Raw genomic sequence first — 26886 nt, 5'->3', positions numbered from 1 at the left:
TGTGAGGTGCGGGTCCTGCTGCTGAGGATTATTGGCCATTGAGGAAACCGGTTTGGAAGGGGTTAAGCCGAGACCCTGCCTCCCAGGCAGGAGCGAATCCAGGCTGGCAGGGGAGGAGCCAGGCTGGGAAAGAGATCTAGTCGGGGCCAGATGCAACCCTGAGAGGGACCGGGAAAAGACACCGGCAGGGCTGCGGGGGGGCCACGGGACAGGGCGTGGGGCAGGGTCCCTGGCCTCTGCACCAAGATAGCTCCAAGCCAGAGGGTGCAGAACCGGCTGCTAGGGGTGGGGGAGGAGGAGTCGAGCTCCCTGAGCTGGGGGGGACAGCGGCAGGGTGGGAGAAGACTAGGACCCAGAGCACTCCCGGTCCCCCAGGCGGAGGGCACTGCTTAAGTGGGCCTTGACCTCAGTTGACCCTGATAGCCCACATGGGGCGCAGGGTCTAATTTTAGCTCCAGCCACTAGGCCCACAGCCCAGAAGTGCCCGCCAGTGGGCACAGGGGCGGCCAGGGCTACTCGGGGGCCACTTGGGCAAGGGGAGGATTGGGGAGGCCAGCCTTGCATGCTGGCCAAGCCACCTCCTGTGAGAGCCCCCACGGGTCCCCCATGGCCTGGCAGACTGCCCGCCTCTCCTTTGAGGCCAAGGTCAGGGGGTGCAGCCAGGAGGACAGAAGGACACGGCCTTGCAGTGCGGTCAGGGTTGCATCAGCTGAGCAGTGCCCAGGGGCAGGGGGCCCTGCTGAGAGGGCAAAGGCTGGCTTGGCTGTCCGAAGGCCAACGAAGCAGATTCCTGACTGTAGGAAGGCAAGGCCAGAAAGCCGGGTCCTACCTGGGCTCCTTGTGCCTGGCTGGTGACCTGCTGTTTGACCTCACACAGGCAGCCTGCTCTCCATGGGCCTCAGTCTTCCCATCTACAACAATGAAGACGCTGAACTAGAAGGCTGATTCCAGCTCCACCCACAAGCCCCTGCTCCTGCTTTCCCCCAGCCCTGGCTGCGGGTGGCCACATGCAGTCGTGGAGAGGCAAGTCCCTCTGGCTGGCACTCTCGGCCTCTTGGCTCCTCGTCCTCCTGAGAGTCTTCCCCCTTCTCCGCCTGGCAGTGCCTGCCAGACCTTGGGCAAGTGCCCCCCAAGGCTGGCCCCGCTGGCTGGATACAGAGCTCCTGCCGAGTTTCTCCCAGCCTGGGGAACTCCCAGAAGATGCCCCTCAACCTCCTCAAGCACCCCGTGGTGGCGGCTGCGACTGGGGGGCTTGCTTTGACGCCTCGAAGTGCAGGACTGGTGGTCTCAAGGTATTCGTGCACCCGGTGGCTGGACCCATCTCTGCCGCTCACCGCAAGATCCTGGCTTCCATTGAGAGCTCCCGCTACCACACGGCCAGCCCTGAGGAGGCCTGCCTCCTCCTCTTCCTCAGCCTGGAAGTCCCAGCTGGAGAGTGCAGCCCAGTGCCCCAGCAATGGAATGGGGGAAGGAACCATCTGGTCCTCGATCTCCACCCAGCCCCCTGCCCCCAGACCTTCCAGCTGGGACGGGCGATGGTGGCCAAGGCCAGCCCCACAGTGGACACCTTCCGGCCTGGCTTTGACGTGGCCCTCCCGCTTCTCCCTGAAGCCCACCCATTGCGAGGTGGGGCACCTGGCCGGCTGCGACAGCACAGCCCCCACCCCGGGGTGCCCCTGCTAGCCCTGGCAGAGGAGAGGGGCGGGTGGCGCACAGCAGGCACTGACCCCTCTGCCTGTCCCTGGGATGGGCGCTGTGAGCAGGACCGTGGACCCGAGCAGTAAGTGGACCTTTACCCTTGGGGGCTGGGTGGGAAGGGTCTGCAGTGGGAATGAGCTCAGAGGGCAGGGTGGAGGGCAGGATTGAGATGGGATGGGAGAACCGGCCTGGCCTCAGCTGCAACAGGAGGGGATCAGGCTAGACAGAGAGAAAACACCACCAAGAGGGTGCTTTGCCGTAAGGGGTGTCCGAAGTGGATTCTGGAGTCTCCCTTGGGGGAGTCTTTAAAAACAAAAACGTGCCTCCCTCCTACTTACTCTTTTTCTCTTACTCCGGTTCCTCCTTCCCTAATATTTTAACATACACATCTATAGTGGTCACTCTGTCCCAAGTTAGAAATAATAGTTACAATAAAATAATACTAACTGCTGTCATTTGTTTGGGTACCAGACGCTAAGCTCAGAGAGGTTAAGTAACTTGTCTGAGGCCATCCAGACAACAAGAGCACAGCCAGTGTTTACATCCAGAGTTGCTTATTTCCAGAGCCTGAAGCATTAGAATTCGGAGTTTTAACCAAGCGTTTACAATCAACCCATCAAATGCCTCAGAGCCGTGGAGATTAAGAGCTGGTCACAGATGGAAGTTGCTCCTGTGTCTAACTTGGGGGATTAGCCTCTCAAGGAAACAGCTTTGGGTTACGACAAATATGAATGGGGTCAGACCTCCAGAAGAACTTGCCACCTGGAGACGTATAAGGGGCATGGTGGCCTATGGGACGTGGAGAGTTGCTCAGAAACTGCTCTCTCCCCGGGCTAGTTGGGGTGACACGCTTCAGGTGATGGGGCAGTTAACCCCTAAGCACCCTACCCCTCCTGCACCCCCAGGAGCCCAGCGGTGTCCAAAAGGCTCGTTGAGCAGGCAGGAACCAGAGCCCTTTGGAGGTTGTCCGGGGCCCCTGGGGCAGACGGTTCCTTCTCCATCTCTGGGGCAGACCCGATTTGGAACCTGTCAGTCTGGTGTCCTTCTGTCGCTCCCTCCCTCAGGTATCTCCCTGTTCTCTGCTAGAACAACATGGGCTATTTTCAGCTCTACCTCCCTCCTAGGGATTCTTCACGTGGCCAAGCTCCATTTTCGCCTCTGTGGCTCAGGGGGTCTCATGGGAATGCAATCACTCTGCCTCCTGAAGGCACATGACCTCCAGGGAGCCCCACGGCCACCAGCAGGAATGGAATTGCCCTTCTGCCTGGACCCACCCCTAGCAGGCATCCTCAGCAGTGACCTGGAAAGTTGGGGATCCCCCCCCCCCGCTCCAGGCACCTCAAACTCAGAGCTCAGACAGAGCTTACCGCCCATGAGCAAGTTTCTCTTGCTCGCCACGGCCCTGCCTCACTTTCACTTTCTGATTAGGCACTTAGCTATTCTTTTTTTTGTTTTTTTTTTTAATTTTTTTTCAACGTTTATTTATTTTTGGGACAGCGAGAGACAGAGCATGAACGGGGGAGGGGCAGAGAGAGAGGGAGACACAGAATCGGAAACAGGCTCCAGGCTCTGAGCCGTCAGCCCAGAGCCCGACGCGGGGCTCGAACTCACGGACCGCGAGATCGTGACCTGGCTGAAGTCGGACGCTTAACCGACTGCGCCACCCAGGCGCCCCGGCACTTAGCTATTCTTGATTAGAGGAAGTTGTAGCTGACTTTAGTTACTGCTGTATGCAGTTGCTGACTGGTGAATCTGAAAGCTCTTTCAGTCTGAGCTGCGTTGAGAAACCGACAGTAAAGGAGCTGCATTCAGTAGGTGAACTGTTGGCTCGTGAATGTTTACCGATTGATCCAAAATTGGCCAGAACTGGTCAAGGCTTCCTAATCAGTGGGGGCCACCCTCTAAGTAGCATTGTTGATGAGCGTGTTCCCAAGGTGTGATGGCTGGCAGCCTCGGACTGCCCTCTGAACTTCCAGAAGTTCTCTCTTTGGCCTCAGCCCACCTGCAGGGGACGGGACTTATAATCTCCGGAGTAGCTGGAGCCTCGGTTTCCCTGAGGTGCCGCGCAGCTGCCTGAACCAGCCAGACAGTATAGGGACGGAATGAGAGGGAGGCCACCAGCCACAGGGCAGCCCTCGGAGGGTGGCCTGAATAAACAAGTACTGGCCAGAGAAAGAGGCAATTCATAGTCTCTGCCACCATCCCACGGCCACTGTCCCATATTCACTGGGCGGGGGAGGGGCGGAAGCCAACACGTGGGGAGAGCTTGCTCTGGGCCAGGTGCTGCGCCAGCCACTTTGCACAAGTCGTGCACACTCAAGTACCCTTCAAGGGAGGTATTATTATTCCCATTTCAGGGAAAAGGAAACTGAGGCTCCGAGAGGGGGAGGGAGCCAGCCGAGGCTCTTTGGTGACCAGCTCCTCGATTCACCACGGCCTCCCTCAGGTTTCTGATGGGACAGCTAGAGGGGCAGAGGCAGCGGTGGAGTCTGGGGTTAAACCCTGCACTTCTGGCCACAAAGCCCACATTTTTCCACCTTCGCTGAACAGTCTTCTGTTCCTTTGGAATAAGCCTCCACCCATTTAAATTGTTACTTATTTATTTTTATGAATAGGGAATTCATTCACGTGGTACCAAATTCCAAAGGCACAAAAGGGCATACAGCAAAACTCCCTCCCACCCCTGTCTCTGGCCACCCAGTTTTCCTTCCTGGAGCCAAACACCGTTTCTAGCTTCTCTTGTGTCTTTTCTGAGGTACTCTGTGTGTGCACAAACAACACGTATATGTGCTCTCCCCCATTTGGTTGTTTTTTTTTTTTTTAACATAAATTCAATTCATGTTTTCAAGTCCCCTGGCCTTTCTCCTTTGGATATAGGAGGCGCGGTGCCTAGGGCCCATGACACTTTTAGGGACCCGTGAAAATATTTTCGTTTCTTTGAAAATCAGAAGAAAAAAATGAACTTTTAAATAGAAGAAAATGTTCTGGGGTGCATGGGTGGCTCAGTCAGTTGAGCATCTGACTCTTGATTTCAACTCAGGTGGCTCAGTCGGTTAAGCGTCCAACTTCAGCTCAGTTCGTGATCTCCCAGGTTGTGAGCTCGAGCCCCACGATGGGCTCTGTGCTGCCAGCTCAGAGCCTGGAACCTGCTTTGGATTCTGGGTCTCCCTCTCTCTCTCTGCCCCTCCCCTACTTGCACTGTGTCTCTCTATCTCTTTCAAAAATAAATAAGCATTTAAAAAAATTAAAAAAAAAAACAACACCTCACGTCATGATCCCAGGGTTACGGGATCAAGCCCTGTGTCAGGCTCTGTGCCGAGCATGGTGCCTGTTTAAGATTCTCTCTCTCTGCTCATCTCCCCTGCTCATGCTCCCTCCCTCTCTAAAAGAAAAAAGAAAAAAAAATAATTTAAACAGAATAAAATGTTTTAATATATAATATTAATATTTCTTTTTTTAATTGTTTTTGAGAGAGACAGAGCGTGTGTGTGGGCACGCACGCACCAACAAGCAGGGGAGGGGCAGAGGGGGAGAGACAGAATCTTTTTTTTTTTTTTATTTTTTTGTTAACGTTTATTTATTTTTGAGACAGAGAGAGACAGAGCATGAACGGGGGAGGGGCAGAGAGAGAGGGAGACACAGAATCGGAAGCAGGCTCCAGGCTCTGAGCCATCAGCCCAGAGCCTGACGCGGGGCTCGAACTCACGGACCGCGAGATCGTGACCTGAGCTGAAGTCGGTCACTTAACCGACTGAGCCACCCAGGCGCCCCGAGAGAGAGAATCTTAATTAAGCAGGTTCCACGCCCAGCGTAGAACACACTGCAGGGTTCAATCTCATGATTGTGAGATCATGACTTCAGCTGAAACCAAGAGTCAGACGCTTAGGGGTGCCTGGGTGACTCAGTAGATTGAGCATCTGACTTCGGCTCAGGTTATGACCTCACAGTTCATGACTTTGAGCCCCCCCATCAGGCTCTGTGGGGACAGCTCAGAGCCTGGAGCCTGCTTCGGATTCTGTGTCTCCCTCTCTCTCTGCCCCTCCCCCACTCATGCTCTGTTGCTCTCTCTTTCCCTCAAAAATAAACGCAAAAATTTTTTAAAAAAAAGAGTCAGACGTTTAACTGACTGAGCCACCCAGGTGCCACTTCTCTTTTTAAGATTTATTTTTAAATAATCTCAACACTTGACATGGGCTTGAACATACAACCCCAATATCAAGAGTCACATGTTCCACCAACTGAACCAGCCAGGTACTCTGGTATTTTCATTTTTATACCAACAATGATCAAATGTAATTTATATAGAGAGAGATACAGATATAGATCATGACCTGAGCTGAAGTCAGATGTTTGACTGAGCCAACCCCCCCCTTTTTTTTAATAGCAGAGGGGCCCCAAAGGCCAAAGCGCCTAGGACACATGGAGGTCACAACGTGGCCCTGGCTATAGCCAGGCCTCAATAGAGCCCAGTGGAGCCATGGGGCCGTGGTGGAGCCACACTGACTCCATCTTGGGCACTGAGACCCTGAGTCTGGGGCAAGTACCTTATATGGTCACAGGACCCTAAGACTTCATTGGCAGTTACCATGCAGCCCCCTCCATAACACACTCACACACCCATTCAGGTGCTGATCCAGATCTGCTTGTTTACCTCTACCAATGGGGATCTCACCATCTCTCAAGGCCACCCACTCACTACTCTGCCAGATCCATTACTACAACTTGTGCTGAAAATGACCTTTTGGACATTTGGTCCATGGTCCTGCGTCTATCCTTTACTGCACACTGAACGTTCATTCATTTAGCACCCATTACCTGTCCATTCTCTGCCAGGTGCTCTGCTAGGCCCCGGGGATGCTAAGGTGAGGAAGGCATGGCCCCTGTCCTTAAGCTGTTCGGTCTTATGGGAGAGACAGATAAGTCACTGGTTATGACACACATTGTTAAGCAGAGAGATGCTGTGCCAGCTACCTTGGTGTCTCCTCTACTTCAGAGCTATGTGACCTCTCTAGGCCTCGGTTTCCTCATCTGCAAACAGGGCACTAACAGCATGTACTTCCCATCTCTGAGGGAGTTGCCGTGAGAAGGAAGTGAGTTAATATGTGTAAAGCATGTAGTGCCTGAACAAAGTACATGCTCAGTAAAAGCTGGCATGGCTCATTACCACTGTGGTGCACACAGAAGCCGTGGGGGCAGAGAGGAGGGAGCCATCTCTGGAAAGATCAAGGAGGGCTTCCCAGAGGAGGCGAAGTTTGAGCTTAGACATTTTAAGATCGAGTAGGAAGAATTCCTTGGGTTATAAGGCAGAGAGGGGTGTCCCAGGCACTCCCTCAGGAGAAGGATATACAGAGACACAGAGGAGAGGACAGTGGAGGTTTGTGAGGACTGAGGGTACAGTTTATTCAGAAAGCTCTTTGTCTCTGGGTTCTCTGAAGCCGTAAACTTATGGGTTTTCAGCCCCCAAGGGCTTTACTGGGGAGGGGAGGAGGGCTGTGGCTGGCTGGTGCTGTGGCACCAATGAGGTGGAGAATGTCCTGTTGTCCTGTTGTCTCCCAGAAGAAGCCTGGTGGCCACCTGAGCAGTGGAGACAGAAGGCAGGAGGCAGAACCCCTGGGAGACCCCCTAAGCAGCAGCAGTGGGGTAGTTCAGATAACCCAGGGGCAGGAGTTAGCATATTTGATTCTAGTTCCAGCTCTGCTCCAACCCTTTCTGAGACCCTCAGCTAGTCCTTGGGTCTCTCTGAGATTCAGTCCCCCCCCCCCCAATCTGTTCAGTGGGGGTTAGTCCAGAGGCTAAGCACTCCAAGGACTGCTTCTTGAAGGTTCAGACTCAGACCAGATAGGCTGTAGCTGAGGAGGGTCTGGGACCCTCGGGGCCATATTCATCAGTCCCATTCTGAGCAGGCGTGTGAGCCCAGGAGTCCTGCCCCTCCAGGTCCTCCCTGCACCTCCCAGTAGCTAGGTCATGAGCACTGCTTCCCTGGGTGGGCATTTGCAGGGAGGTGGCTCCTGCCCATCCCCCCACAAATACACACAGCCTGAGTGTGGCCCAGGGGGTGGGGGGAGAAGGTGGGGGGAACAGAGGGGGCCTGTCCTCTGGGCAAGGGGGCCTCTGGGCAGCAGCTTCCTGTGCGGTTCCAGGCTGGGGGCCCAGCCCACCTCCTGACAGAGGAGCCTTTCATGGGCCTGGGCTCTCGGGCTGGGGGGAAGGCTGGGCAAGGGGGCCAATCAGGTGAGGGCTGCCCCAGAATCTGCGTGTGGCAGAGCAGTGGGCTGGCAAACGTGTGCCTGTCCAAGTCAGACCAGGCCTTGGAAACAGCTGGTCCCATTACCTCCCATTTTGCAAATGAGGAAGCCGAGATCCAGAGAAGAGAAGGGGAGATGTGTAAGACCACCAAGGGTAGAGGCAGAACTAGAACCCAGGGCTCCTGCCTCCTAGCCCAACCACAAGTGAGGGGCAAGTGTGAAGCTTGGTGTGTGTTAGTGTTCAGTGTGTGGCTGTGTGTGTGCATGAGGGTTAATGTATGAAGCACAGATGATGGGCTTGCATGTTCTGAATTTGCGAGTGTTCGTGTGGGGGGTTGGGGAACCATCCAGGGAGCCAGGTGGGGTGAGGGGCCGCTGTCTCAGGCCTCATATGTGTGGGACCCCTTCCCGTACCTCCTTAGGAGCCACCCTGGGGGAACGCTACCCAATGCCACCTTCTGCCTCATCCCCGGCCACCGTCCTGATGCCTTGCACTTCCTTCAAGCCCTGCAGGTACAACCCCAACTTAGGCATCCCCTGTCCCTGTCCCCCACACTCCGGGGCTGGCAGGGTACTTCTGGACTCAGGCCAATGGGAAGGGGCAGGGAGCAGCCCATTCCTTTACTCTGGGACTCAGGCGTGCCTACAGCCACACTCACCACACCCTCTGTAGAATAACCCACTTTTCTCTCTTCTTTGCCCCTTGCCCCCAACCAAATCAGCTGCTAATTTGGAACCAAGGGAGGGGGAATGTGTGTAGGATATAGGACTGGGCTCCCCAGTGACTCCTGTTTCCCCCAGGCTGGCTGCATCCCTGTGCTTCTCAGCCCTCGGTGGGAGCTGCCCTTCTCCGAGGTCATCGATTGGACCAAGGCGGCCATTGTAGCTGATGAGAGGCTCCCATTTCAGGTAGCTCAGGGCCCTGCCTACAGGATGGGGACTGGCCTCCAGACTGATCTCAGTCCTCATTCCTATCCTCTTATGTGCATATTGATGATTTTGCCCCAAACCCCAAGCCTCTGGGGCTCCCAGAGGATCAGAACTCCTGAGGGTACTAAGAGCAAGTTGTGAGTCTTTTCCAGCCTCAGTTCCCCCATCTGTACAATGGGATAGGTTAGATCAGATGATCTCCATGGGCCCAGCTCCACTGGTCCATGACTGGACTAACTTAAAGGAAAGCCACAGAAAATCCCAAATCTGAGTGCCTCCATGGAGGCTGGGGTGGGGAAAACAAAATGCACAGTGACTTTTCCAGCTGATGAAACTAACCTGCCTGGCTCTGAAAAACGTATGCATAAGCCTTGAATCCCCTGAGAAGTGAGAGCGGTATGGCAGTTAATAATAATAGCTACCAGTCGCTTAGTCAATAGCTTACCAGTCGCTACTTACAGCACTTACTGTGTATTATCTCATTTAATCCTCACAATTACCCTATGAGGCAGGTACTATTACCATCCCCTCTTTACAGATGAGGACAAAGACTCAGAGAGGCTAAGTAGTTTGTCTGCAGTCACACAGTTACTAAGTGGCATTTAGGCCCAGCTCTGTGTGACCCTTGAACTCTTGACTGCTAAGTCACCTGGGACTTGGCCAAGGGTAGCTGCAGCTAACCCACTTGAAAAACCGTGGGGAGAAGGCTTCTGGTTCCCAGACCTCCAACCTGGATTGTCCCCACCCCAGAGTCAGTCAAAGACAAGGCCCCATGACTTCTCCTTTTCTCTCTCCGTGCTTCAGGTCCTCGCTGCCCTCCAGGAGATGCCCCTCACGCGGGTCCTTGCCCTGCGTCAGCAGACCCAGTTTCTATGGGATGCCTACTTCTCCTCAGTGGAGAAGGTCACGCATACCACTCTGGAGGTGAGGGGCACTTACATGCTGGGGGCCATGGTGCTTGGCTCCTGCCTCTCCCCTGCTCCTTCTCCGCACCCCTCTCTGGACACTTCTTCTGCCCCAGTATTTGGACGTCCCCCTTGAAGATGCCTCAGGATGAATCTGAGGCTTGACTCTGAGCTCTTGGACAAGTGCCTTCCCCAGTCTTGGCCTCAGTTTCCCCCTCTGTAGAAGGACAGCTCTGGTCAATAGATTTCAAAGCACGTGCCACCTTGCCAGGCCAGGTGATGGGCAGTGGCTGCCTGGGGTGCTGGGTTAAAAGAGATTCTGGGTCCACAAAGAATGTCGCAACTTGCTAGCGATGTCTGCCATGAGTGAGGAAAGAAAGGGAGGGAGCAAGCACATCGTCATCCGCCAACTCCGGACACCATCACTGAGCGTCCCTACCCTGGATTTCTGCGCCTGAACCCCTTGGTGACGCAGCTGCTGCCCTCCCCGGAGCCTGGAGGGGGGAGGGGCGGGGCTCCGCCAGGGCCCGGGCCGCACTTCCCCAGACCCCGCCCACAGCCACGACGGCCACTGCCTCTGCACAGCCCTCTCATTTCACAGATTATTCAGGACCGGATCTTTGGAGCATCTGCTCACGCCTCGCTACTGTGGAACAGCCCCCCGGGTGCACTCCTGGCCTTGCCCACTTTTTCCACAAGCCCCTCGGACTTCCCCTTCTACCACCTACAACGGGGTACGCCCTGGGGGTGGGACAATGGGGTACGTCCTGGGGGTGGGACAACTTGAAGTCCCTTCACCAACTAACTCTTTCCAAGTCTGTCCCAGCCTCAACCATACAGTCCCGCCAAGCCCTTCCCTGATTCTCCAACAGCTCTCCTGGCTCCCGGAGTCCCCAGCTCAGGTCACTCTTTAGGCGGTCCGGTCCCCTCCTACCCTAACAACCGTGTCTCATTCCCTCAGGCTCGCGCCCTGTGGGCAGGTTCAGCGCCCTGATCTGGGTGGGGGCCCCAGGTCAGCCCCCTCTGAAGCTCATCCAGGCGGTGGCAGGCTCCCAGAACTGTGCCCAGGTCTGTCCCCTTGCCCGCTGGGGTCTTGGGATCCAGGGTGGGGGGGCGGGACAAGGTCAGGGCCCTTGAAGACCATCTAGACCCCAAGCATAACCATGCATTTTGCGGGGAGGCACATCCCTGCCCTCCTATTTAAGTCCCAAGTTTCTTGTTCCTTTCCTCCCTCCTTCCCTCATGGAAATTGACAAAATCATCTAAAAAGCAGGTGCCCCTTGGGGAGGCTGGAGAAGTAAACATACATTCATGTGTTAACCCATCAGTCATTCTCTGAGTGTCCGGCCGTGGGCTTGATGCTGGGGATGCAGAGAAAAAGCAGGAAAGGATTCTGCCCTGGATTCAGATTCAGTCAGCATTCCCTTCCCTGGCACACACTGTCAAATCTCACTCCCAGAGAAGCCACGTAGCCTTGAGAGGATTCACAGGGGAGGGAAGCACTTAACTCAGCCAGCAACACACAGAGCAGATCCACAGATGCGACATTTGAGCTGGGCTGAGAACGATAAAGGAGCAGAAGAGAATGAAAGCCTTTTGAGAGAAGATGGGGATGGGACATGGGGTCAGGGCCCAGGCTAGGGGTTACCACGACTGACTCTATGTCCTTTTTTAAATGTTTATTTCGTTTTGAGAAAGAGATAGAGCATGCGCAGGGGAGGGGCAGAGAGAAAGGGAGACACAGAATCTGAAGCAGGCTCTAGGCTCTGAGCTGTCAGTCAGCAGAGAGCCCGACGTGGGGCTCAAACTCATGAACTGTGAGATCATGACCTGAGCCGAAGCCAGACGCTTAACCGACAGCCATCCAGGTGCCCCGACAACTGACTCTCTTCAGTTCTAGTGCTATAGGTAGCTGCCTTTGCGTCACTGGAATTTCTGCCTTCCAGAACCCCAGAGGCAAAAACAGGGCAGCAATGAAAGACCTTGGCTCCAACTAAACTCTTGCCCAAATTCACAAACACAGCTGCTCTCCCTTCAGGAACACCCCCCTTTCCTCCTAGATCTTGGTTCTCTGGAGCAGTGAGAAACCACCCCCATCCAGGTGGCCTGAGACAGCAGTGCCCTTGACAGTCATGGATGGGCAGAGGAAGGTGAGGAGAGGAGCAGAGAGGGGCACAGGAAGGAGGGATTCTGCCCCTGCATGCTGGGAACTGGGGAGGGCACACACAGAGGACTCTATTTGGGCCTGAGCCAAATCTGGACTTCAAGTTAGGCCTGAAGCTGGTGAGGAAGTCCTCCCTTACTCCTCACTTAAGTATCTCTCCACGCAGACTTTGTTCTCGTGCTGTGGCAGAGCTTCCTGGAGCTGATGGTCTGACGTGGGTTTCAGCGGCAGACCTAATAGAAATGATTCTCTTCCATCCCTGGCCCTTCTGAATTGTGCTTCCAGAGAACGGGGGTTTTATGTGATGAAAGGAGGCAGAGGGAGTAATGTCGGCTGTCTTGGATGAGCCAGAAGAGATACCTGGGACCTTAAGGAAATGGGGAGAGATGGCAGCAAATTGGGCCAGAGGAGGGTGGCTTCTAAGAAGCCTGGATGCTGTGTGCTATGTGCTTCTGGGCGAGGCCCTTCATCTCTCCGGACCCGTTTCTCTCACATGAAGGATGTCTGACTACCTCTCGCAGGGTGAGGTAAACATGCAATGTGACAAGAGAGGAATCTTGAGGTGTTGAAACCAGAAGGGCCCCTAGATACCAACTGCCCCATTTTACCAAAGGAGAGGTTGAAGTGCAGAGACGTCGAGTGAGTTCCAGGTCCTAAGTCCAGGAAGCTTTGCTGTTTGCACTGCCCTTCCTTCTACAGCACGTCCGCAGGGGCTCCTGCTTAGCAGATATGCAGACAGTCACCGTGGGAGCCTGGGGACGGTTCCCACGGCTGAGGTGGCCTCACCTCCCTCCCACTGCAGGTCAGTGACCGCTTCTTGCCGCACAGAGCCATCAGCACGGATGCCATCCTCAGCCTCGATGGGCACAGCAGTGTTACCACAAGTGAGGTGAGGGCTGGGCCCACGAGGAGCCCAGTGCGTAGGGGGGACAGAGCCTGAGGGCCCCGGAAGCCCCTCAGATTCCTGGAAGGGGGAGGAGCAGAGGACCAGAGCAGAGGTAAACCCTCCCACTTTTGAAACGATCCCAGGGAGCCAGTCACCCTCGTGCTCCACAGACTCTTGAAAACAATTTTCGCCTCCCAACTGAAAAAGCATTGTTTCTCCCAGTTGGGACGCCCCACCCCCACCCCCAAGCACTCCAGGAGAATTTTATGCTCGCATCTTCTCTCCCCTGAGTCCCCCCAGCTAGGCCGGCCTTGCCTCCGTATCTCTGGATGTTCCCAGCCGGTCGGAAAGTCCCTCCTCAGACCTCACTTAACTATCTCGCCAGGTGGACTTTGCTTTTCTGGTATGGCAGAGCTTCCCCGAGCGGATGGTGGGCTTTCTGACGTGGAACCACTTCTGGGATGAGGCCCAGGGTGGCTGGGGCTACACTGCTGAGAGGGCCAACGAGTTCTCCATGGTTCTCACGTCAGCTGCCTTCTACCACAGGTAAAGATGGCGGCCCTGGCCCTGGGAGCAGAGGGCCAGAGACGCCCCTCTCTGAACCACAAGCAGGGTGGTGTGGGAGTGAACAGAGCAGTCACTATGTGACCCTGGAGATCCAGGGTCAAGGCCCAGATCTGCCACATCCCAGTTGTGTGATGGGCAAGTCTCCTCACCTCTTGTAAGGCTCAGTTTTGTTATCCGGAAAATGTCTTCACCTCACAGGGCTGATGTGAAAATCAGGTAAGAAAGCCCTATGAAGGCCTTGGCACACAGATGGTCAACAAATGGTAGCTAGTGTTGTTTTAAGTAGAGCTAAGTAGAGGGTATAGACAGTGTTTGGGTTTGGCGATGGTGACAACAAGAGAAGGGTCCTGAAGCTTTATAAATGTGTGTGTGATGGGTTGGGGACCGTCCCAGACCTTCGAGAAGTTGACCGAAGCACCTGTCTTTGGGGCAGGGACTGAATTCTAGAAGGCCCCTTTAGAGGGGTTCCTTGGACATGTTTAAACCAAGTATGTGTAACCTGGAACCTCTAGTAGATTCTGCAGGGAATTCTCAGCAGGTGAAGAATACCCCTAAGGTCTGCAGGGTGGACCTAGGTTGTCCTGTAGGAGGACTGTGTGAAGCAAGGCTCACCCAGAGCAACATCAGCCTGGTTAATCCACAGCCTTCCCGAAGCTGGTCTTTGGAGCTGCCATATTTAGTGGCCTTGGAACCAGCTGATTCCCCCACCTCATTCGGGCTGAGTTCAGACTTCAGAGCCCAGGGGTGGGGGCCCTAAGGAGCTGTAAGGGAGAAGGCAAGGAGTACACCATCTGCTGAGCACAGATGTCAGAACCACAGAGCACAGAACAGTAGAGAGAGGTTTGTATTTCTGGTGTGAGCTCTCTGAGATGGCCAGGGCTCAGAGAGGGGGGCAGAGGGTTCTAAAGAGCCTTGGGGATTGAAGTCAAAGGGAGAGTGACGTCAGGAGGGAGGAGAATGGAGCCCGGTGGGGCGGGGTGGTGTGTGAATTTGGCTGCAGCCTCTGCCTGTCATTCCCCTTTGCCCAGGTATTACCACACCCTCTTCACCCACTCCCTGCCCAAGGCTCTGAGAACCCTGGCCGATGAAGCACCCACCTGTGTGGACATCCTGATGAACTTCCTGGTAGCAGCAGTCACCAAGCTGCCCCCTATCAAGGTGCCCTATGGGAAGCAGCATCTTGAGGCCACACCTCCACTGGTGAGGAACAAGGGGGACAGGTTGGCACTGGGAGGGCACTGGCTGGGGAAGGGATTCCCTCTCACTGTCTAACCCAAATCCTCTTTGCTGCAGGGTTCGGGGGCTTTGGGGGGGGGGCGTGGTTCGGAAGGACAGAGGAGACCTCCAACGCATTTCTCTTCCCCTTTAGGTGCCTGGGGGTCCGGAGCCACAGCCGACAGCCCGAGACTGCATCAACCAGATGGCTGCAGGTTTCGGCTACATGCCCCTGGTTTCCTCTCGCCTGCGTCTGGACCCAGTGCTTTTCAAGGACCCGGTGTCCGTGCTGCGCAAGAAGTATCGCAGCCTGGAGAAGCCCTAGGAGCGGTCAGAGGAGCCCCCAGCCCTGCTCCCACCCGACGCCGCGCCTGCTCAGGGCGGGGGAGGCGGTGCCTCAGCTCCCTCCCTTGGAACAACTGGAGACCCAATCAAGGCAGCCAGTTAGCTAACACGTCAGATCTCTCTTGGCCAATCACAGCCCTAGCGTCCCAAGGCGCGGGACCCCGCCCCACCCTCCAGCCCGGCTGCGAGTGGCAGGCCCCAGGTGCAAGGCGCTTGCCCTGCTGCGGCGCCTCTGCCATCGCTGACCCCTTGCCTGGAATGCCTTTCTCGGCTTCTGCGGAACTGACTTCTACTTGTCTTTCAGATCTTCGCCTTCTCCATGGATTTGACTGACCCCCATCCCTGACCCGGATCCTCTGAGCTTTCACAGCCGGGTGTTTCCCACACTGTTCGCGCGGCTTTGCAAGGTACACGGTCAGGCCCCAGGACTAGCCTGGGAGCCCCGGCCATGTCCTCTTCTCTCTGGCTTGGCAAGTGTTACACCAATATTTGACGAACAGATAAAAGAGACATCAACTGCGTGCCTGGCCCTGTGCCGTAGTTGGGAGTATGGACAGTGTGTTGAGTGAGACCAAACTCCGTCTCCCCCCCCCCCCCCCCCGCCCCCGCCCGCCCCTCCACCCGGCCCACGGGGTTCCCAGCCCGGCAGGAAGGCAGCTACCCGCAGATGCCTGTGTTGCCAGGCACGATCTTCGCACCCCAGCAGTGGAGCAAAGAGGAGCTGAGAAGCTAGTTTCGGGGCTTTCTTCCCGACCTGGCGGAGCAAGGGGCCGGGGAGAAAGGGGCTGAGAACGCAGGAGGTCCGTCCCAACCGAGCCCGAGGGTGGCGGGGGGCAGTGGTACCCTCAGCTCAGGCCTGGCCGTGGCTCTGCACTACCAGCCATGACCACTAGAGGTCAGCGCCACACCGCGCTCCCTCTGGGAAAGGGCCCGGAGTTTTATCGCCCCTTGGGTCAGGGGACGTTGAGAGTTGGTGCAGTGCAGCCCAGGATCTGAAAACTGGGGAGGGGAGGGGGGTTGAATTTGAAAAAAGAGACCCACTCCTTTGGCCCACACACTCAGGACTGAGAAGGAGCCATTTCTAGGTGGGCTGGGTGGGAGATGGGATTGTCCCGAGCACCCTGGCCGTGACAGTGGAGTGGGGGAAGGGGCCCTGGTTTCTCCAGGGTTCATCCACCTGGAACTGGACTTATCACTTCCGAAATAAAGCGCGTGTCCTTGCCCCCTCATGCTCGGGCTATAAATACCCCTCCAGCAGCTGCGTGGGGGAGGGGGACTCAGGGCTCGCCTGGGACTGGGGCGACTGTAGAGAGGTGGGGGTGGTGGGTCCAGCCCAGGTCCAGGGTGTCAGGTGTTTTCCTGCTCTGATGGCCTCACAGCTTTGGAAACTCTCGTGATCAGCTCACCCTGGCCAGCGAGAACATGCTGTCCAAGGCTTCCCACCCCCATTCTCCAGTTTGACCTCTGGCCCTTCGATGATTCAGGTCCTCCCTGGAACCAGTCACAGCTGGGGTGCAGAGAGGGCTCTCCCTTGGGAGGCATGGGGCTGCCAGAGTATTGGGGGGGAGGGGGGGTGCTGGGAGTTGAGGAGGGAAGGCATTCTGGCCCAGGGTCAAGAACAGTTGAAGGTGGGTGAGGGAGCACACAGCTGTGGCCCAGGCAGCCTTCCCAGGGCAGGGAGGGCTCTGAGTGCCAGGCCCAGCCAAGGGAAAGAGGCATCTTTCCCCTCCCCACTCACAGCTACAGCACCCAGACACTGAACTGGCTTGGCACAGCCTTACCCACGGAGGGCGCTGCCAGGCCCAAGGGCTCACACTGTACCAACATGCAGCCCAGAACAGGCTTTCAGCTCCTGCTGTAAAGGGAGGCCTGGGTGACTGAGGTAGAAACCCCAGACCTGCTTTACACTGGCCATGGGCCTTCAGGCAAGTGACTCCACCTCTCTGGCTTTGGTTTTCCCATCTGTACAAGTGTAATACCACAAATACCCTCTCTTGAGAGGGCTGTAAGGATTTCACACCCAGTAGAGGTCAAGATCCAGGTTCCTGGGGCCTGCAGTGGCTGCAGGGGAGAGGGGGTTTGCTTCTCCAGAGATTGGAGTAGACTAGAACACAGCCATCCGCAGTACCCCCCCACCACCACACTTCCAAGCCACATGACTTCCCACGGATTTTGAGGGGCTGAAGAACCTACTGACCTAGATCACAGGTAAGCCCGGATGGCCATACTTGAAAGGCACAAAGAGGTTATTTCACAGAGGGGAAGAAAGAGGTTCACGGGGGAAGGCGGGTGACCAACCCCTCCTCTTCCAGTCCTGAATCCGGGCAGAGTCAAGATCAAGTCAGTGCTGCCCCTGGGAAGCCCACCTGGCTCCCCGGCGAGTCAGCCTCATGCTGCACCTTTCCAGCCCGATGATCAAAGTAACCGCTCTTCAAGGAACACCACGGGCTTAAAAGGCTTTGGCTCCAGTCCTGGCAACAACCCTGTGATGTAGGTTCATTCGTAGTCTCTTATTCTTGGATGAGACCCAAGGGCACTGGCTTGTAAAACCCAGGGCCACCATATGATTGGGTGTTCTGCCTTCCCTGGGAGACTGGGCACAGGTCTCCCCTCTTCGTCTCGGAAACACAAGCTGCCCCTGACTCGGGAGTCTGCATACACCTCAGGAAGCCACCATCTCCCATCCGTTGTCGTCCATGCTCAAGTTCTGAGCAGGGTAGGCTGGGCCAGCTTCAGAGCTGGCCCAGGGGCTGTGGGGCTGTTAGGGCAGGACCCAAGCTGAAGCCCCTGCTGGCCCCCCACCCCCACCAGTGGCAAAGGCATCATTGTGTTGGCACACGTGCCCGAGCTGGAGGAATAAGGAAAGAAGAAAGCAGCCAGGTCCCTACCTGGTCAGAAGCCTCCTCCCTCCAGGAAAGAGACACATTTGGCTCACAGCTGAAGTGACGAAGGCACAGACAGGCCTCAGGTTCCCCCCGGTTTCCCCTTCTCAGGGGGGACATGTGTAAGCGTGCGGGGTGCTCTCAACTCCCAACCCCCAAGGTCTCCTTAAACCATATTGTTATAGGCAGAGGGACAGACTGTCCCGGGGCTTCTGCATAGATCCATAAGGCAAAGGCCAGACAGACTGAAGGGGGGAATAAGACAGTGGGCAAGGGGACATTGAGGCCAGTCTCCTCGCTGTGCCTCACCACCTTTCCTGAGGCTGGTGGTAGGAAAGCTTTAGCTGAGGATTAGGCCCAAACCCAGCCCTGCCAGGCACCAATCCAGAAGCTGGAAGGGCTGGGTCATAGTAGCTTTACACTTGCCGTCTTCATCCTTAAACTCGCTGTAGTCAGATGGGGGAGGCAGGAAACAGTTCCTTCACACTGAACACAGAGCAGAGGTCAGGAGAGGGACCTGCTTTATAACACAGCCAGGATAGGCAGCGTTCTGGCTGGGCCTGGGGGACGCTCCGCCCCACCACCTGCAGGTCCTGGCCACGGCTCCGTTGGCACCTGGCCAGGCAGTCAGTCCGAGGGGCCTTGGCACGCCTGACAGTCCTTCATGTCCTCAGAGTAGTCTTCAATCTGGATGGTCATGGTGTGGAAGTGGAACTTTCCCTGCAGGCAGGTGCTGGCTGCCTTCAGCACGACCTGGGCGTCTGCATTCTGAGCTGGGGGCCAAGAGGACACCCCAGGGGAGGGACCAGAGAACATTTACTCACTCTTGGGCCCTTAGGAGCAATCGGGAGGCTATCACATTCCCTACCCCCAGCAGCACAGGATACAGGCATCAAGAAACCCCCGGAGGCCACTCCTGCATCAGGCAACCTCCCGGTCCCCATACCTGGCGCAATCCTGCAAAAGCAGGGAGAGCACTGGCTTTATTAAAGGCTAAGAGTCTTTTTTTTTCTCTGCCACCTGTTAGCTGTAAAAGCCCGGACAAGTGACTTGACCACCCCACCCCAGCCCCAGCCCCAGCCTCCTCATCTGTAAATGGGGTTGTGGTGATCAAATGAAATCATGTCTATAAAGTACTCAGCATGGGGCCAGGTTCAAGGCACACCAGCAAACATCTGAGGCCGTTGGCTGCTTCGGGGATGACCCCAGACCTCTGGCAGCCTCTCGCTCACCCTGCCCTGAGTATCCTGACCACTCACCGATGGCGATGTGGACAGACAGCACGGGCTGGGACACGGTCAGTGCCCAAATGTGCAGGCTGTGCAAGGCTTCCACCCCTTCCACGGACAGCAGCAGATCCCGTACAGCTGTGAAGTCCACACCCTTGGGGGTCCCTGAGGGTGGCAGGGACAGGGGCTGAAGGAAACTGCTCCCCCACCCCCACCCCCACCCCCACCCCCAGTGCTGTTTTCTGCTGTTCACATGTTGTCTCCTCAGAGACAACCGCTTTGGCCAGCAGATCTGATGTTGCCCCGCCTCCCAAATGATCTCCATCATATCATCCTTTGGTATTTTCTCTTCACACTTGACTCTGTCTGCAATTATCTTGTTCGTTTCCTGCCTGTGCCCCCCTCTAAAATGGAAACTCCATGAGAGCAGGACAGTCTGTTTTATTTACCACCATGTCCTCAGTGCCTAGAACAGTGCCTGGCCCATAACAGGTGCCCAGTGAAAACTTTTTTTGGAATGGAAGGAAGAAAGACAGAAGGCAAACTGGGGACCCCTACACCCACATGAGGCATCAGCATTATCACTCGTATCTGGGTCAGTCACATTCTTGGGGAAAATGCTCTGACCCGTAGCCAGATAACTCGTGCTGACTCCAAACCAGCATCCAACTTCAGACTGACCCTGGCCACACTGAGCCCCATGACCCAAGACCCTGGGGCACAAGAAAGCTGGTGAATGTGGAAACTCGGGGCAGACCATCGGTCAGCGCTAAGGAAGCCCTTAGAGCCCGGCCATCCGCTCCCGAGGCAGAGGCCTCAGAAAGGAAGGCACTAAGCTGGAGTGGATTTGGTAGGCTTGTCCAACACCCACCACTTTTTTTTCTCAGCCTCAGTCAGTGTGCCTCCGCTGCAATGGAAGCAGAATCCTCGCCCCTTTCTCTGCCGCGGGGAAGGTCAATGACTGAGGAGGTGCCTGAAGGAAGGCTGTGGAGCACCAAGTGCTACAGACACCACTTAGAAGTTACCTGATTAGGCAGGGAGGACACATCCCAGCAGGGAGGGGACACCGTGGGGCTAGAGGGAAGGAAAGCACAGTCTGGTCCCAGGGACATTTCTAGGAACAGCCACACCTGAGGGCTCAGCTCGATGCCAAGACTGGCCTGGGGCCCCAGGAGGTGTTCCAGCCTGTGCCAGGCTCTAGACCCTGGCTCCCTGCCAATGTGCTGGGACTCCCCTGCCCTCTCCCCCCAAACCTGTTAGAGCTGGAGAGCCAAGAACAAAAGGGGAGCCCCACGCCCAGGTTACCTTCCATCAGCACCAGGATCACATCTCTCAGGATGGTCAAGGTCGTCCCCAAGACCAGGATGGAGAAGAGGAAGGTGCAGATGGGGTCTACATACTTGTACTCTGGCTACAGAAAAAGGGGAAGGCGGAGCTTGGGCTCATCACTCAACACCTCAGCCTCCCTCTCCCTTCCCACCCAGTGCTGAGTCAGGGAGAGGGGTGCTCTCTGCGTGGTGGGCACAAGCCTCACCCTGGCTCTGCCTCCCAGTTCTCCACCTTTTATCCTGTGTCCAGAAGAAGGGACAGGACAGACCACAGCTCAGGATAAGGCACGGTCCCTTCCCATACTTCCTTACCCAAGGGACTGAGATGTGGACGGAACTAAAAGGAATCTTGATGCCAATGGCCCAACATCTCATTTTATAGATGGAAAAATTGAAGATCAGTTAGAGCAAAGGACTACATCACCCGGCTAGCAAAGGGTGGAGCCAGGCTTCAACCCCAATGCCTGGCTCTTTCCACTACATCACTCGGCCGCTATGTGGTGGACAATGCCCAGGCATTGGCAGCACGCAGGCCTGGGTTTGAATCTGGCTCCACAATTTCCCAGCTGTGTGACACCATCCAAGTCACTGAACCTTTCCGAGCTGCCGAAAACACCACCACCTGCTCTTCGGGATTGTTGTGAAGATCGCTGACACTCGGAAGGCATTTGGGTGAATGTTCCTTCCCTCTCCCCACACAGCTGGGAGGGAGCTAGAACCTGGAAAGGGCCACGTGTAGACAGGAGCCCCCGGATAACTTACACTCCCCTGCCCACCCCAACCCCCCCGGCCCACCTCCCTCTGTCCCCAGCTCTGACCTTGAAGTATAAAATATAGGCTGCCACCAAGATGCCTAAGCTCTGCAGAAAATCTCCAACCACATGGATAAAGGCAGCTCGGACACTGGGGTTCTCCTGTGGCTGGCTGGTGTCGTGGCTGTGCCCGTGGCCAGACTGGTGAAGAGTCAGCCCCATTCTACAGAAGCAGAGACAAAGCCGAGAGGCTCGCTGACCTAGCAGGTAGAGGCCACCCATAGGGCTGGCCTTCCTGTGGGACAAAAATTCTCACCCCCAGACTGCTTGCTCCTTTTGCCTTGTGAGGAGCCCAACCCACTTGCCTTGGTCCAGAGCACCACAGGAGAATGGGCTCAGCTCCAGTGCCAGGCTGGATCTGGGCACAAAGATGCCAAATCTTGGAACAGGAGGACACCATGGAGGTCATCTAGTTCCCCCCACCCATGTCACAGATGGGGAAGTTGAGGCCCAGAGAGGGAAGCGGCTTGCCCAGGACCACTGAGCAACGGAGAGAAAGCCCAAACAAGACCCCCGTGCTCCACACACCCTGCTTCTCACCGAGACCAACTTCAGGCACACCAGCTTTGAAAAAGGACTTGGACCCCTAAGGGCCCTTAGGAAAATGTGCTCCTATAAGAACTAGACTCACCTTCCCCATTTCAGACATGAAGGTTCCCAGTTTATTCACTCACGCATATGGGGGGAGGGGTTAGTGGTGGCGTTCATTGATGCAGCCCCAGACTCAGAGCCCTCAGTGGCCTCAGCCTTGGCCTAAGGCAGGACTAAGGTGTCCCAGCTGCCAGAGCTCAGACCACCAGAAGTTCTGGTCCTGTGGCCCATCCGTGGCCTCCTTCCACTGAGAGCAGGCATGCAGATGTGTGTGTGTGAAAAGCACAAGGACGGGGGACTCACAGGGAACTGAGGTCACACTCACATGATATTCACAGCCACAGCACAACCTGATGTGATCAGCATGGTGCCCCCCTCGACCTCATAGTCCCCAGAGATCAGTCGCTCCACTGCCAGGAACACCAGCACTCCAGTCACGACCCAGATGGATAGTACAGACAGCAGGGCTCCCAGGATCTCTGAGAAAGAACCCAAACCCCACCACCAATCTTAGCATGGGGCCCTAAGACTGAGGAGGCCTCCCCATCCCTCCATGATCCACCAGCCCCCTCCCTACAAAGTCAGGGCCTGGGTCCACCGGGACTCCGCTAAAGGTATGGCTGGCATGGTTGTACCTTACCTCACCACTCATACATCAAAGGATGTCAGAGCTAGAAGGACCTTAAGAAGTCATCTGGGTCAACCCCTTTTGTTTTATACGTAAAGAAACTGACTTACTACAATAGGTACCCATTGCTCAGCTGACAAACTGAGGCTTCGGAGGAGAGACTGGGCCATCTCCCACCAAGAGGAGAATGACAGTACAGCCCAGAGATGAACTAAAGGGGGTTTAAAGCCTCTGTCTTCCAGAAGGCTTTGAGGACCTTTCCCTCCCCTGAGAGTTGACCCATGGAATTATCTGCAGCTTTAAGGCCACGGTCATTTGTTCTTGAAGTTTGACCATTTCATTTCTTAGGAAGGTGACCTCTCCTTCCCTGCAGACTAGAAGTTCCAAGAGGACAGGGAACCAGGGCTCCCCCATTGGACCGGGAGCTACCAAAGGATAGAAGCCAAGACTGATACGCCCAACCCAAGTCACCTTCTTGGCCTCGCTCAGGGACCCACCCTACTGCAGCCACCAAAGAACCCACGTCTTGACCGGCTTCCTCTTGCAACCCCGACCAGGGTCCTCACCAGCTCGCTGCCAGCCGAAGTTCATGGTCTTGGTGGCCGGTCGGGAGGACATCCAGAGAGAAAAGAGGCTGACGAGCATGCTGGCAAAGTCAGTGAGCAAGTGGGCTGCGTCGGTCATGACTGCCAAGCTATGTGCTAGATACCCACCTGCAAGGGCAGGACCAGGGACATGGGGCGGTCCTTATCAGCTCCCCCATGAAGTCCCCTTCCCAGACTGTGTGTGCAGCAGGGAAACCATGGACTCTGGAAAAAGACCGTGGATTTGGGACCTCTCCACCCGTTAGCTGTTGAACCATAGGCAAGGGACTTACTTTCTCTGAGCTTCAACTTCTATCTGTGAAATGGGACTGACACGATCTACTTAGAGGGTGACTGTGAAAATCAAGTTCAAATATGCCCTGGAAAGCATAGTAGGCACTCGGTAAATGCTCTTGCCTTCTAGGCATTCAGGCCATCCCTTACACACAAGTTGTGCATGATCTTGGGCAAATTACTCAACCCTAATGTGCCTCAGTTTCATCATCTGTGAAATAAGAATATTAACACCCACGTGACAGTACAAAGTTGTGAGGACTGGATGAGATAACATGTATATAAAAGACTCAGCATTATGAACATTCAATAAATGGGGCTATTCGGTTTGGGGGTTTTTTTTGTTTTTTTTTTTTTAATTAAGTAGGCCCCACAGCCAACATGAGGCTTGAACTTGAGACCCTGAGACTCCAGCCAGGGCTACCCTCGGGCCCTCCAGCTGCCCCTCTGGCTGCTCCAGCCCATCTGTGCCTTTGCATGTTCTACCAACTGAGCCAGCCAGCGCCCTGGGGCTATAAGTATTAATATTACTAGGAACATCCAGGAAAAAAGCTTTTCGGATCATCCAGACTATCCATGCTCCCAATTTCATTTAATTAGCACAAAAGTCCTTACCAATGACTTCCCCAATCATGAACACCAGGCAGATGGCAGAGGCCACATAAAGCTGTCGCCGGGCCTGCTCCTTCTTGGAGTCAAAGTGACTGCCAGGACCCTTCTGGGCATGACAGTAATGGTTGCTCTCAGCGGCTAGCTCAATAGCCTGCAAGTCCAGGCCAGGTGCGGGCAGAGGGATCCAGCCGGCCCCCTCCTGCCACAGAGATCCAGTGTAAGACCTGGCCAAGGAAGAAAAGAGAGGGGAGACTCAGCTCTGAGATGGGGGCAGGGAGGGCTGACTCCAGTCCTTGGCGGTTCCCATGCGTCCAATTAAAAGAATAGTTATGGACACTCCAAGCTCGACAGTCTCTGAGGAGTAACCAGAAACTCGTGTTTGGAGTGGGGTGCTGGGGAAATGACCAGTCCAGGAGTCTCGGGGTCTTGGTCCACGGTGTTCCCTCCTCCCCCACCTCTCTCAGCGCCTGGAGGCGGCAAAGACCTTGGGAACTGGCCAAGGGGCGGGGCCAGTGCAATCAAGCACGGAGAAGGAAGGCAGTTCAGGCTCTGGAGAAGGGCAGACCCTCCTCTTGCGCACTTGGGGACACAGGGCCTCCCAGGGCGGGGCTGCCCGGGGGCAAAGTGTCGGGCCAGGGGCGGGGCTCCAGGCTTGCCACCGCACACTAGCGGGCGAGGGGTCAGGATCTGTGCTCAGCCGTGAGGGAGGGATGATCTCGTGCCCACGCTCGGTTTTCCCTTCCCTCGCTTCCCCCAAACCTCCCGTCCCTTCTGTGTGGTCCCCGTTTCAAGCCTCCCGCAAAACCATCCACTGGAAACTGCAAACCAGGAGATGCGTCCGATGCCGCTCAAATCCCCGCTCCTCCCCAGGCTCTCGCCTTACCGGGCTCCGGGCCTGGCGTCCATCAGATGCTGCCTCTCCGTGGGCTCCATGCGGCCCCGCGCGCCCTGCGCTGGGCTCGGGAAGCCGCGCGCGGCCTCGGGGCCCAGGGCGCCCTGGAAGTTCCGCGCGGGACGCTGCGCAGCGCGCACCCACCTGCCGGGAGGGCCCCGCGCGCCGCTCCCGGGGCCCCGGCGCCCGCGCCTCTCGGCCGCCCGCTGCTTGGCGCGACAGCTCCCGCCCGGGCCGCCCTGGGGCCGTCCGGCTGCAGCTCCGGCCGCTCCAGCCCGTCCGCGCCCGCCGCTGCGCCCCGCGCCCGCCCGCTTTATCCGGCCCCGGCCACCCCGTGTGAAGCGGCCCGCGGCGCGTCGTGTGCAAAAGCCCGCGGGGAAGGGGGAGGGGTGACCGGCTGCAAAGAGTGCCCCGGCCCTGCCCCAGTGCACCCCGTCCCCGGCGCCCCTGGGGCCCGAGGAGCCGACAGGGCCTGACTCAGGACTGGGCGACGGCTGCGCGCACTCTTCCCCGCGCGCAGCTGGCCGCATCCCGCCGAGAAGTTCTCGGACCTCGGTTCGTGGAAATCTGCTTTGGGTCCCCTGAGGGCCAGAACGTGGCTCCTGAGGCTTGGTGTGTCTTCCCCTCGGACTCGAGACTCCTGCGGTCGGCTGCGTTCTTCCGCTCAGACTAGGGGTCTCCTGGGGGCGGGATATGCCTGCCCTGGGGCTGGGACAGGAGCCCTTCTTAGGACTGGCTGTGACTGATCGGCCCATCCTAGCCACCGAAGCAGCGCCAGTTCCTGCCCTCCCGCGCGCCCCGATTAGAATCTGGAGTGGCTTTATCCCCACCCCTACGTAGAGCACTGTGGCCCTTCAGCAGCGGTCACCATGTGCGCCGAGTGGACACCACCACCATCCTCCCTTCCCTGCACTGCACCAGTTCACAGGAGCGCCAGGAAAGGTGCCGTGCTAATGTCCCGCCTGAGAAGCCGGCCTGTTGGCTTGGTGCCTCACCCACTTTAAGCTTGGTCCTCTCACAGCGGTTTCTGGGGGGTAGGGACCTTATGGCCTGGCCTTATGGCTGGACTCTGATAGGGGCCCATTATATAGAAAGAACTTTGGACTGGTGACCTCACTGGCCAGTCACTCCATCATCCCCAGTGTCTTCAGTCTAGAGGACCATAGCTTGGCTATGTCCCTTCTCAGAGACAAGAGTCTAGGGTGCAAACCTCCTGCCCATACCACTGGGAACAAAGAGGGGTTCCTTCAGTCTCTCCTCGACAAGAGTAATATTATTTGGGGGCTAGGTGAAGGGAGTGGGGGTGGCAGGACCATGCCTGCCTAGATCAGGTCCCCGCTGAGTGCCTTTCTACCTCCTCTGGACTCTGAGTGAGAAAAACCTTTACCTTAACTTCCTAGCTTTCCTGGTATAGTCCAAGAACCAGCAGGCCCAGCATTACCTGGAAAAGGCGTTAAAATGCAGGTTCAAATCAACTCAATCTGAATCTTATAACTTATTTGTTGGCAAAATGTTTATGCTTAAAAAGCATATTTTTAGGGGCACCTGGGTGGCGCAGTTGGTTAAATGTCAACTTCGGCTCAGGTCATGATCTCGTGGTTGGTGGGTTTGAGCCCCATGTGAGGTTCTGTGCTGACAGCTCAGAGCCTGGAGCCTGCTTTGGATTCTGTGTCTCCCTCTCTCTGCCCCTCCCCTGCTCATGCTCGCTCTCTTCTCTCAAAAGGAAATAAACTTAAAAAAAATTTTTAAAACACACATTTTTAAACATCCCTCTTGTTCCCTTCAGTGCAGAGCACATTGTAAATTTTCAATAAATGCAGATTTACAAATTGGACCCAGATGAATATATTCATTTTATTTTTTAAAATATGCCATATTTCTTTTCTTTTTTCCATTTTGTTTTTGAGAGAGTGTACACAGGGCAGAGGGAGGGGGGAGAGAGAGAGAGAGAGAGAGAGAGAGAGAGAGAGAGAATCTTAAGCAGGCTCCGTGTTCAGTGCTCAGAGCAAAGCCCAACTCAAGGCTTGATCCCAGGATTCTGGGATCATGACCTGAGCCGAAATCAAGAGTCGGAAGCCC

General features: G+C 56.1%; 2 protein-coding genes across 3 annotated transcripts; one reads left to right on the top strand and one right to left on the bottom strand.

The window, feature by feature from the left end:
- Window positions 1-1007: 1007 nt before the first annotated feature.
- Window positions 1008-15490, top strand: EXTL1 (exostosin like glycosyltransferase 1). Of its 2 annotated transcripts, XM_047872503.1 has the most exons (12): window positions 1008-1780; window positions 8366-8456; window positions 8745-8852; window positions 9678-9797; window positions 10380-10512; window positions 10740-10846; window positions 11839-11928; window positions 12745-12831; window positions 13214-13374; window positions 14424-14595; window positions 14765-14940; window positions 15260-15490. In XM_047872503.1, exons 1-11 carry the CDS (start codon window positions 1008-1010, stop codon window positions 14933-14935), a joined length of 2013 nt encoding a protein of 670 aa, XP_047728459.1. In that variant the 3' UTR covers window positions 14936-14940; window positions 15260-15490. The 2 variants fall into 2 exon arrangements, with proteins under 2 accessions (XP_047728459.1, XP_047728458.1); XM_047872502.1 differs by having other exon boundaries at window positions 14765-15490.
- A 2763-nt stretch (window positions 15491-18253) lies between these two features.
- Window positions 18254-25337, bottom strand: SLC30A2 (solute carrier family 30 member 2). The gene is made up of 8 exons (XM_047868897.1): window positions 24799-25337; window positions 23919-24139; window positions 22992-23138; window positions 22123-22276; window positions 21213-21369; window positions 20372-20477; window positions 19097-19231; window positions 18254-18610 (listed from the first exon to the last, which is right to left on the bottom strand). Exons 1-8 carry the CDS (start codon window positions 25335-25337, stop codon window positions 18465-18467), a joined length of 1605 nt encoding a protein of 534 aa, XP_047724853.1. The 3' UTR covers window positions 18254-18464.
- Window positions 25338-26886: the final 1549 nt, after the last annotated feature.

The sequence above is a fragment of the Prionailurus viverrinus genome, chromosome C1 (assembly GCF_022837055.1).
Source record: "Prionailurus viverrinus isolate Anna chromosome C1, UM_Priviv_1.0, whole genome shotgun sequence".
Lineage (NCBI taxonomy): Eukaryota > Metazoa > Chordata > Mammalia > Carnivora > Felidae > Prionailurus > Prionailurus viverrinus.
Note: the sequence above shows the minus strand (reverse complement) of the source record. Positions and strands in the feature narration are given on the sequence as shown.

Bases quoted from the DNA above. Each gene is read 5' to 3' on its own strand.
- EXTL1 (XM_047872503.1), top strand. From the start codon at position 1,008: ATGCAGTCGTGGAGAGGCAAGTCCCTCTGGCTGGCACTCTCGGCCTCT. The intron at 1,781-8,365 runs GTAAGTGGACCT...GTACCTCCTTAG, and splicing joins CAGGACCGTGGACCCGAGCA to GAGCCACCCTGGGGGAACGC. The intron at 9,798-10,379 runs GTGAGGGGCACT...CTCATTTCACAG, and splicing joins TCACGCATACCACTCTGGAG to ATTATTCAGGACCGGATCTT.
- SLC30A2 (XM_047868897.1), bottom strand. From the start codon at position 25,337: ATGCGGCCAGCTGCGCGCGGGGAAGAGTGCGCGCAGCCGTCGCCCAGT. The intron at 22,277-22,991 runs GTGAGGACCCTG...GTTCTTTCTCAG, and splicing joins CTTCGGCTGGCAGCGAGCTG to AGATCCTGGGAGCCCTGCTG. The intron at 18,611-19,096 runs GTGAGTGGTCAG...CTTGGCCCCCAG, and splicing joins GTCTGTCCACATCGCCATCG to CTCAGAATGCAGACGCCCAG.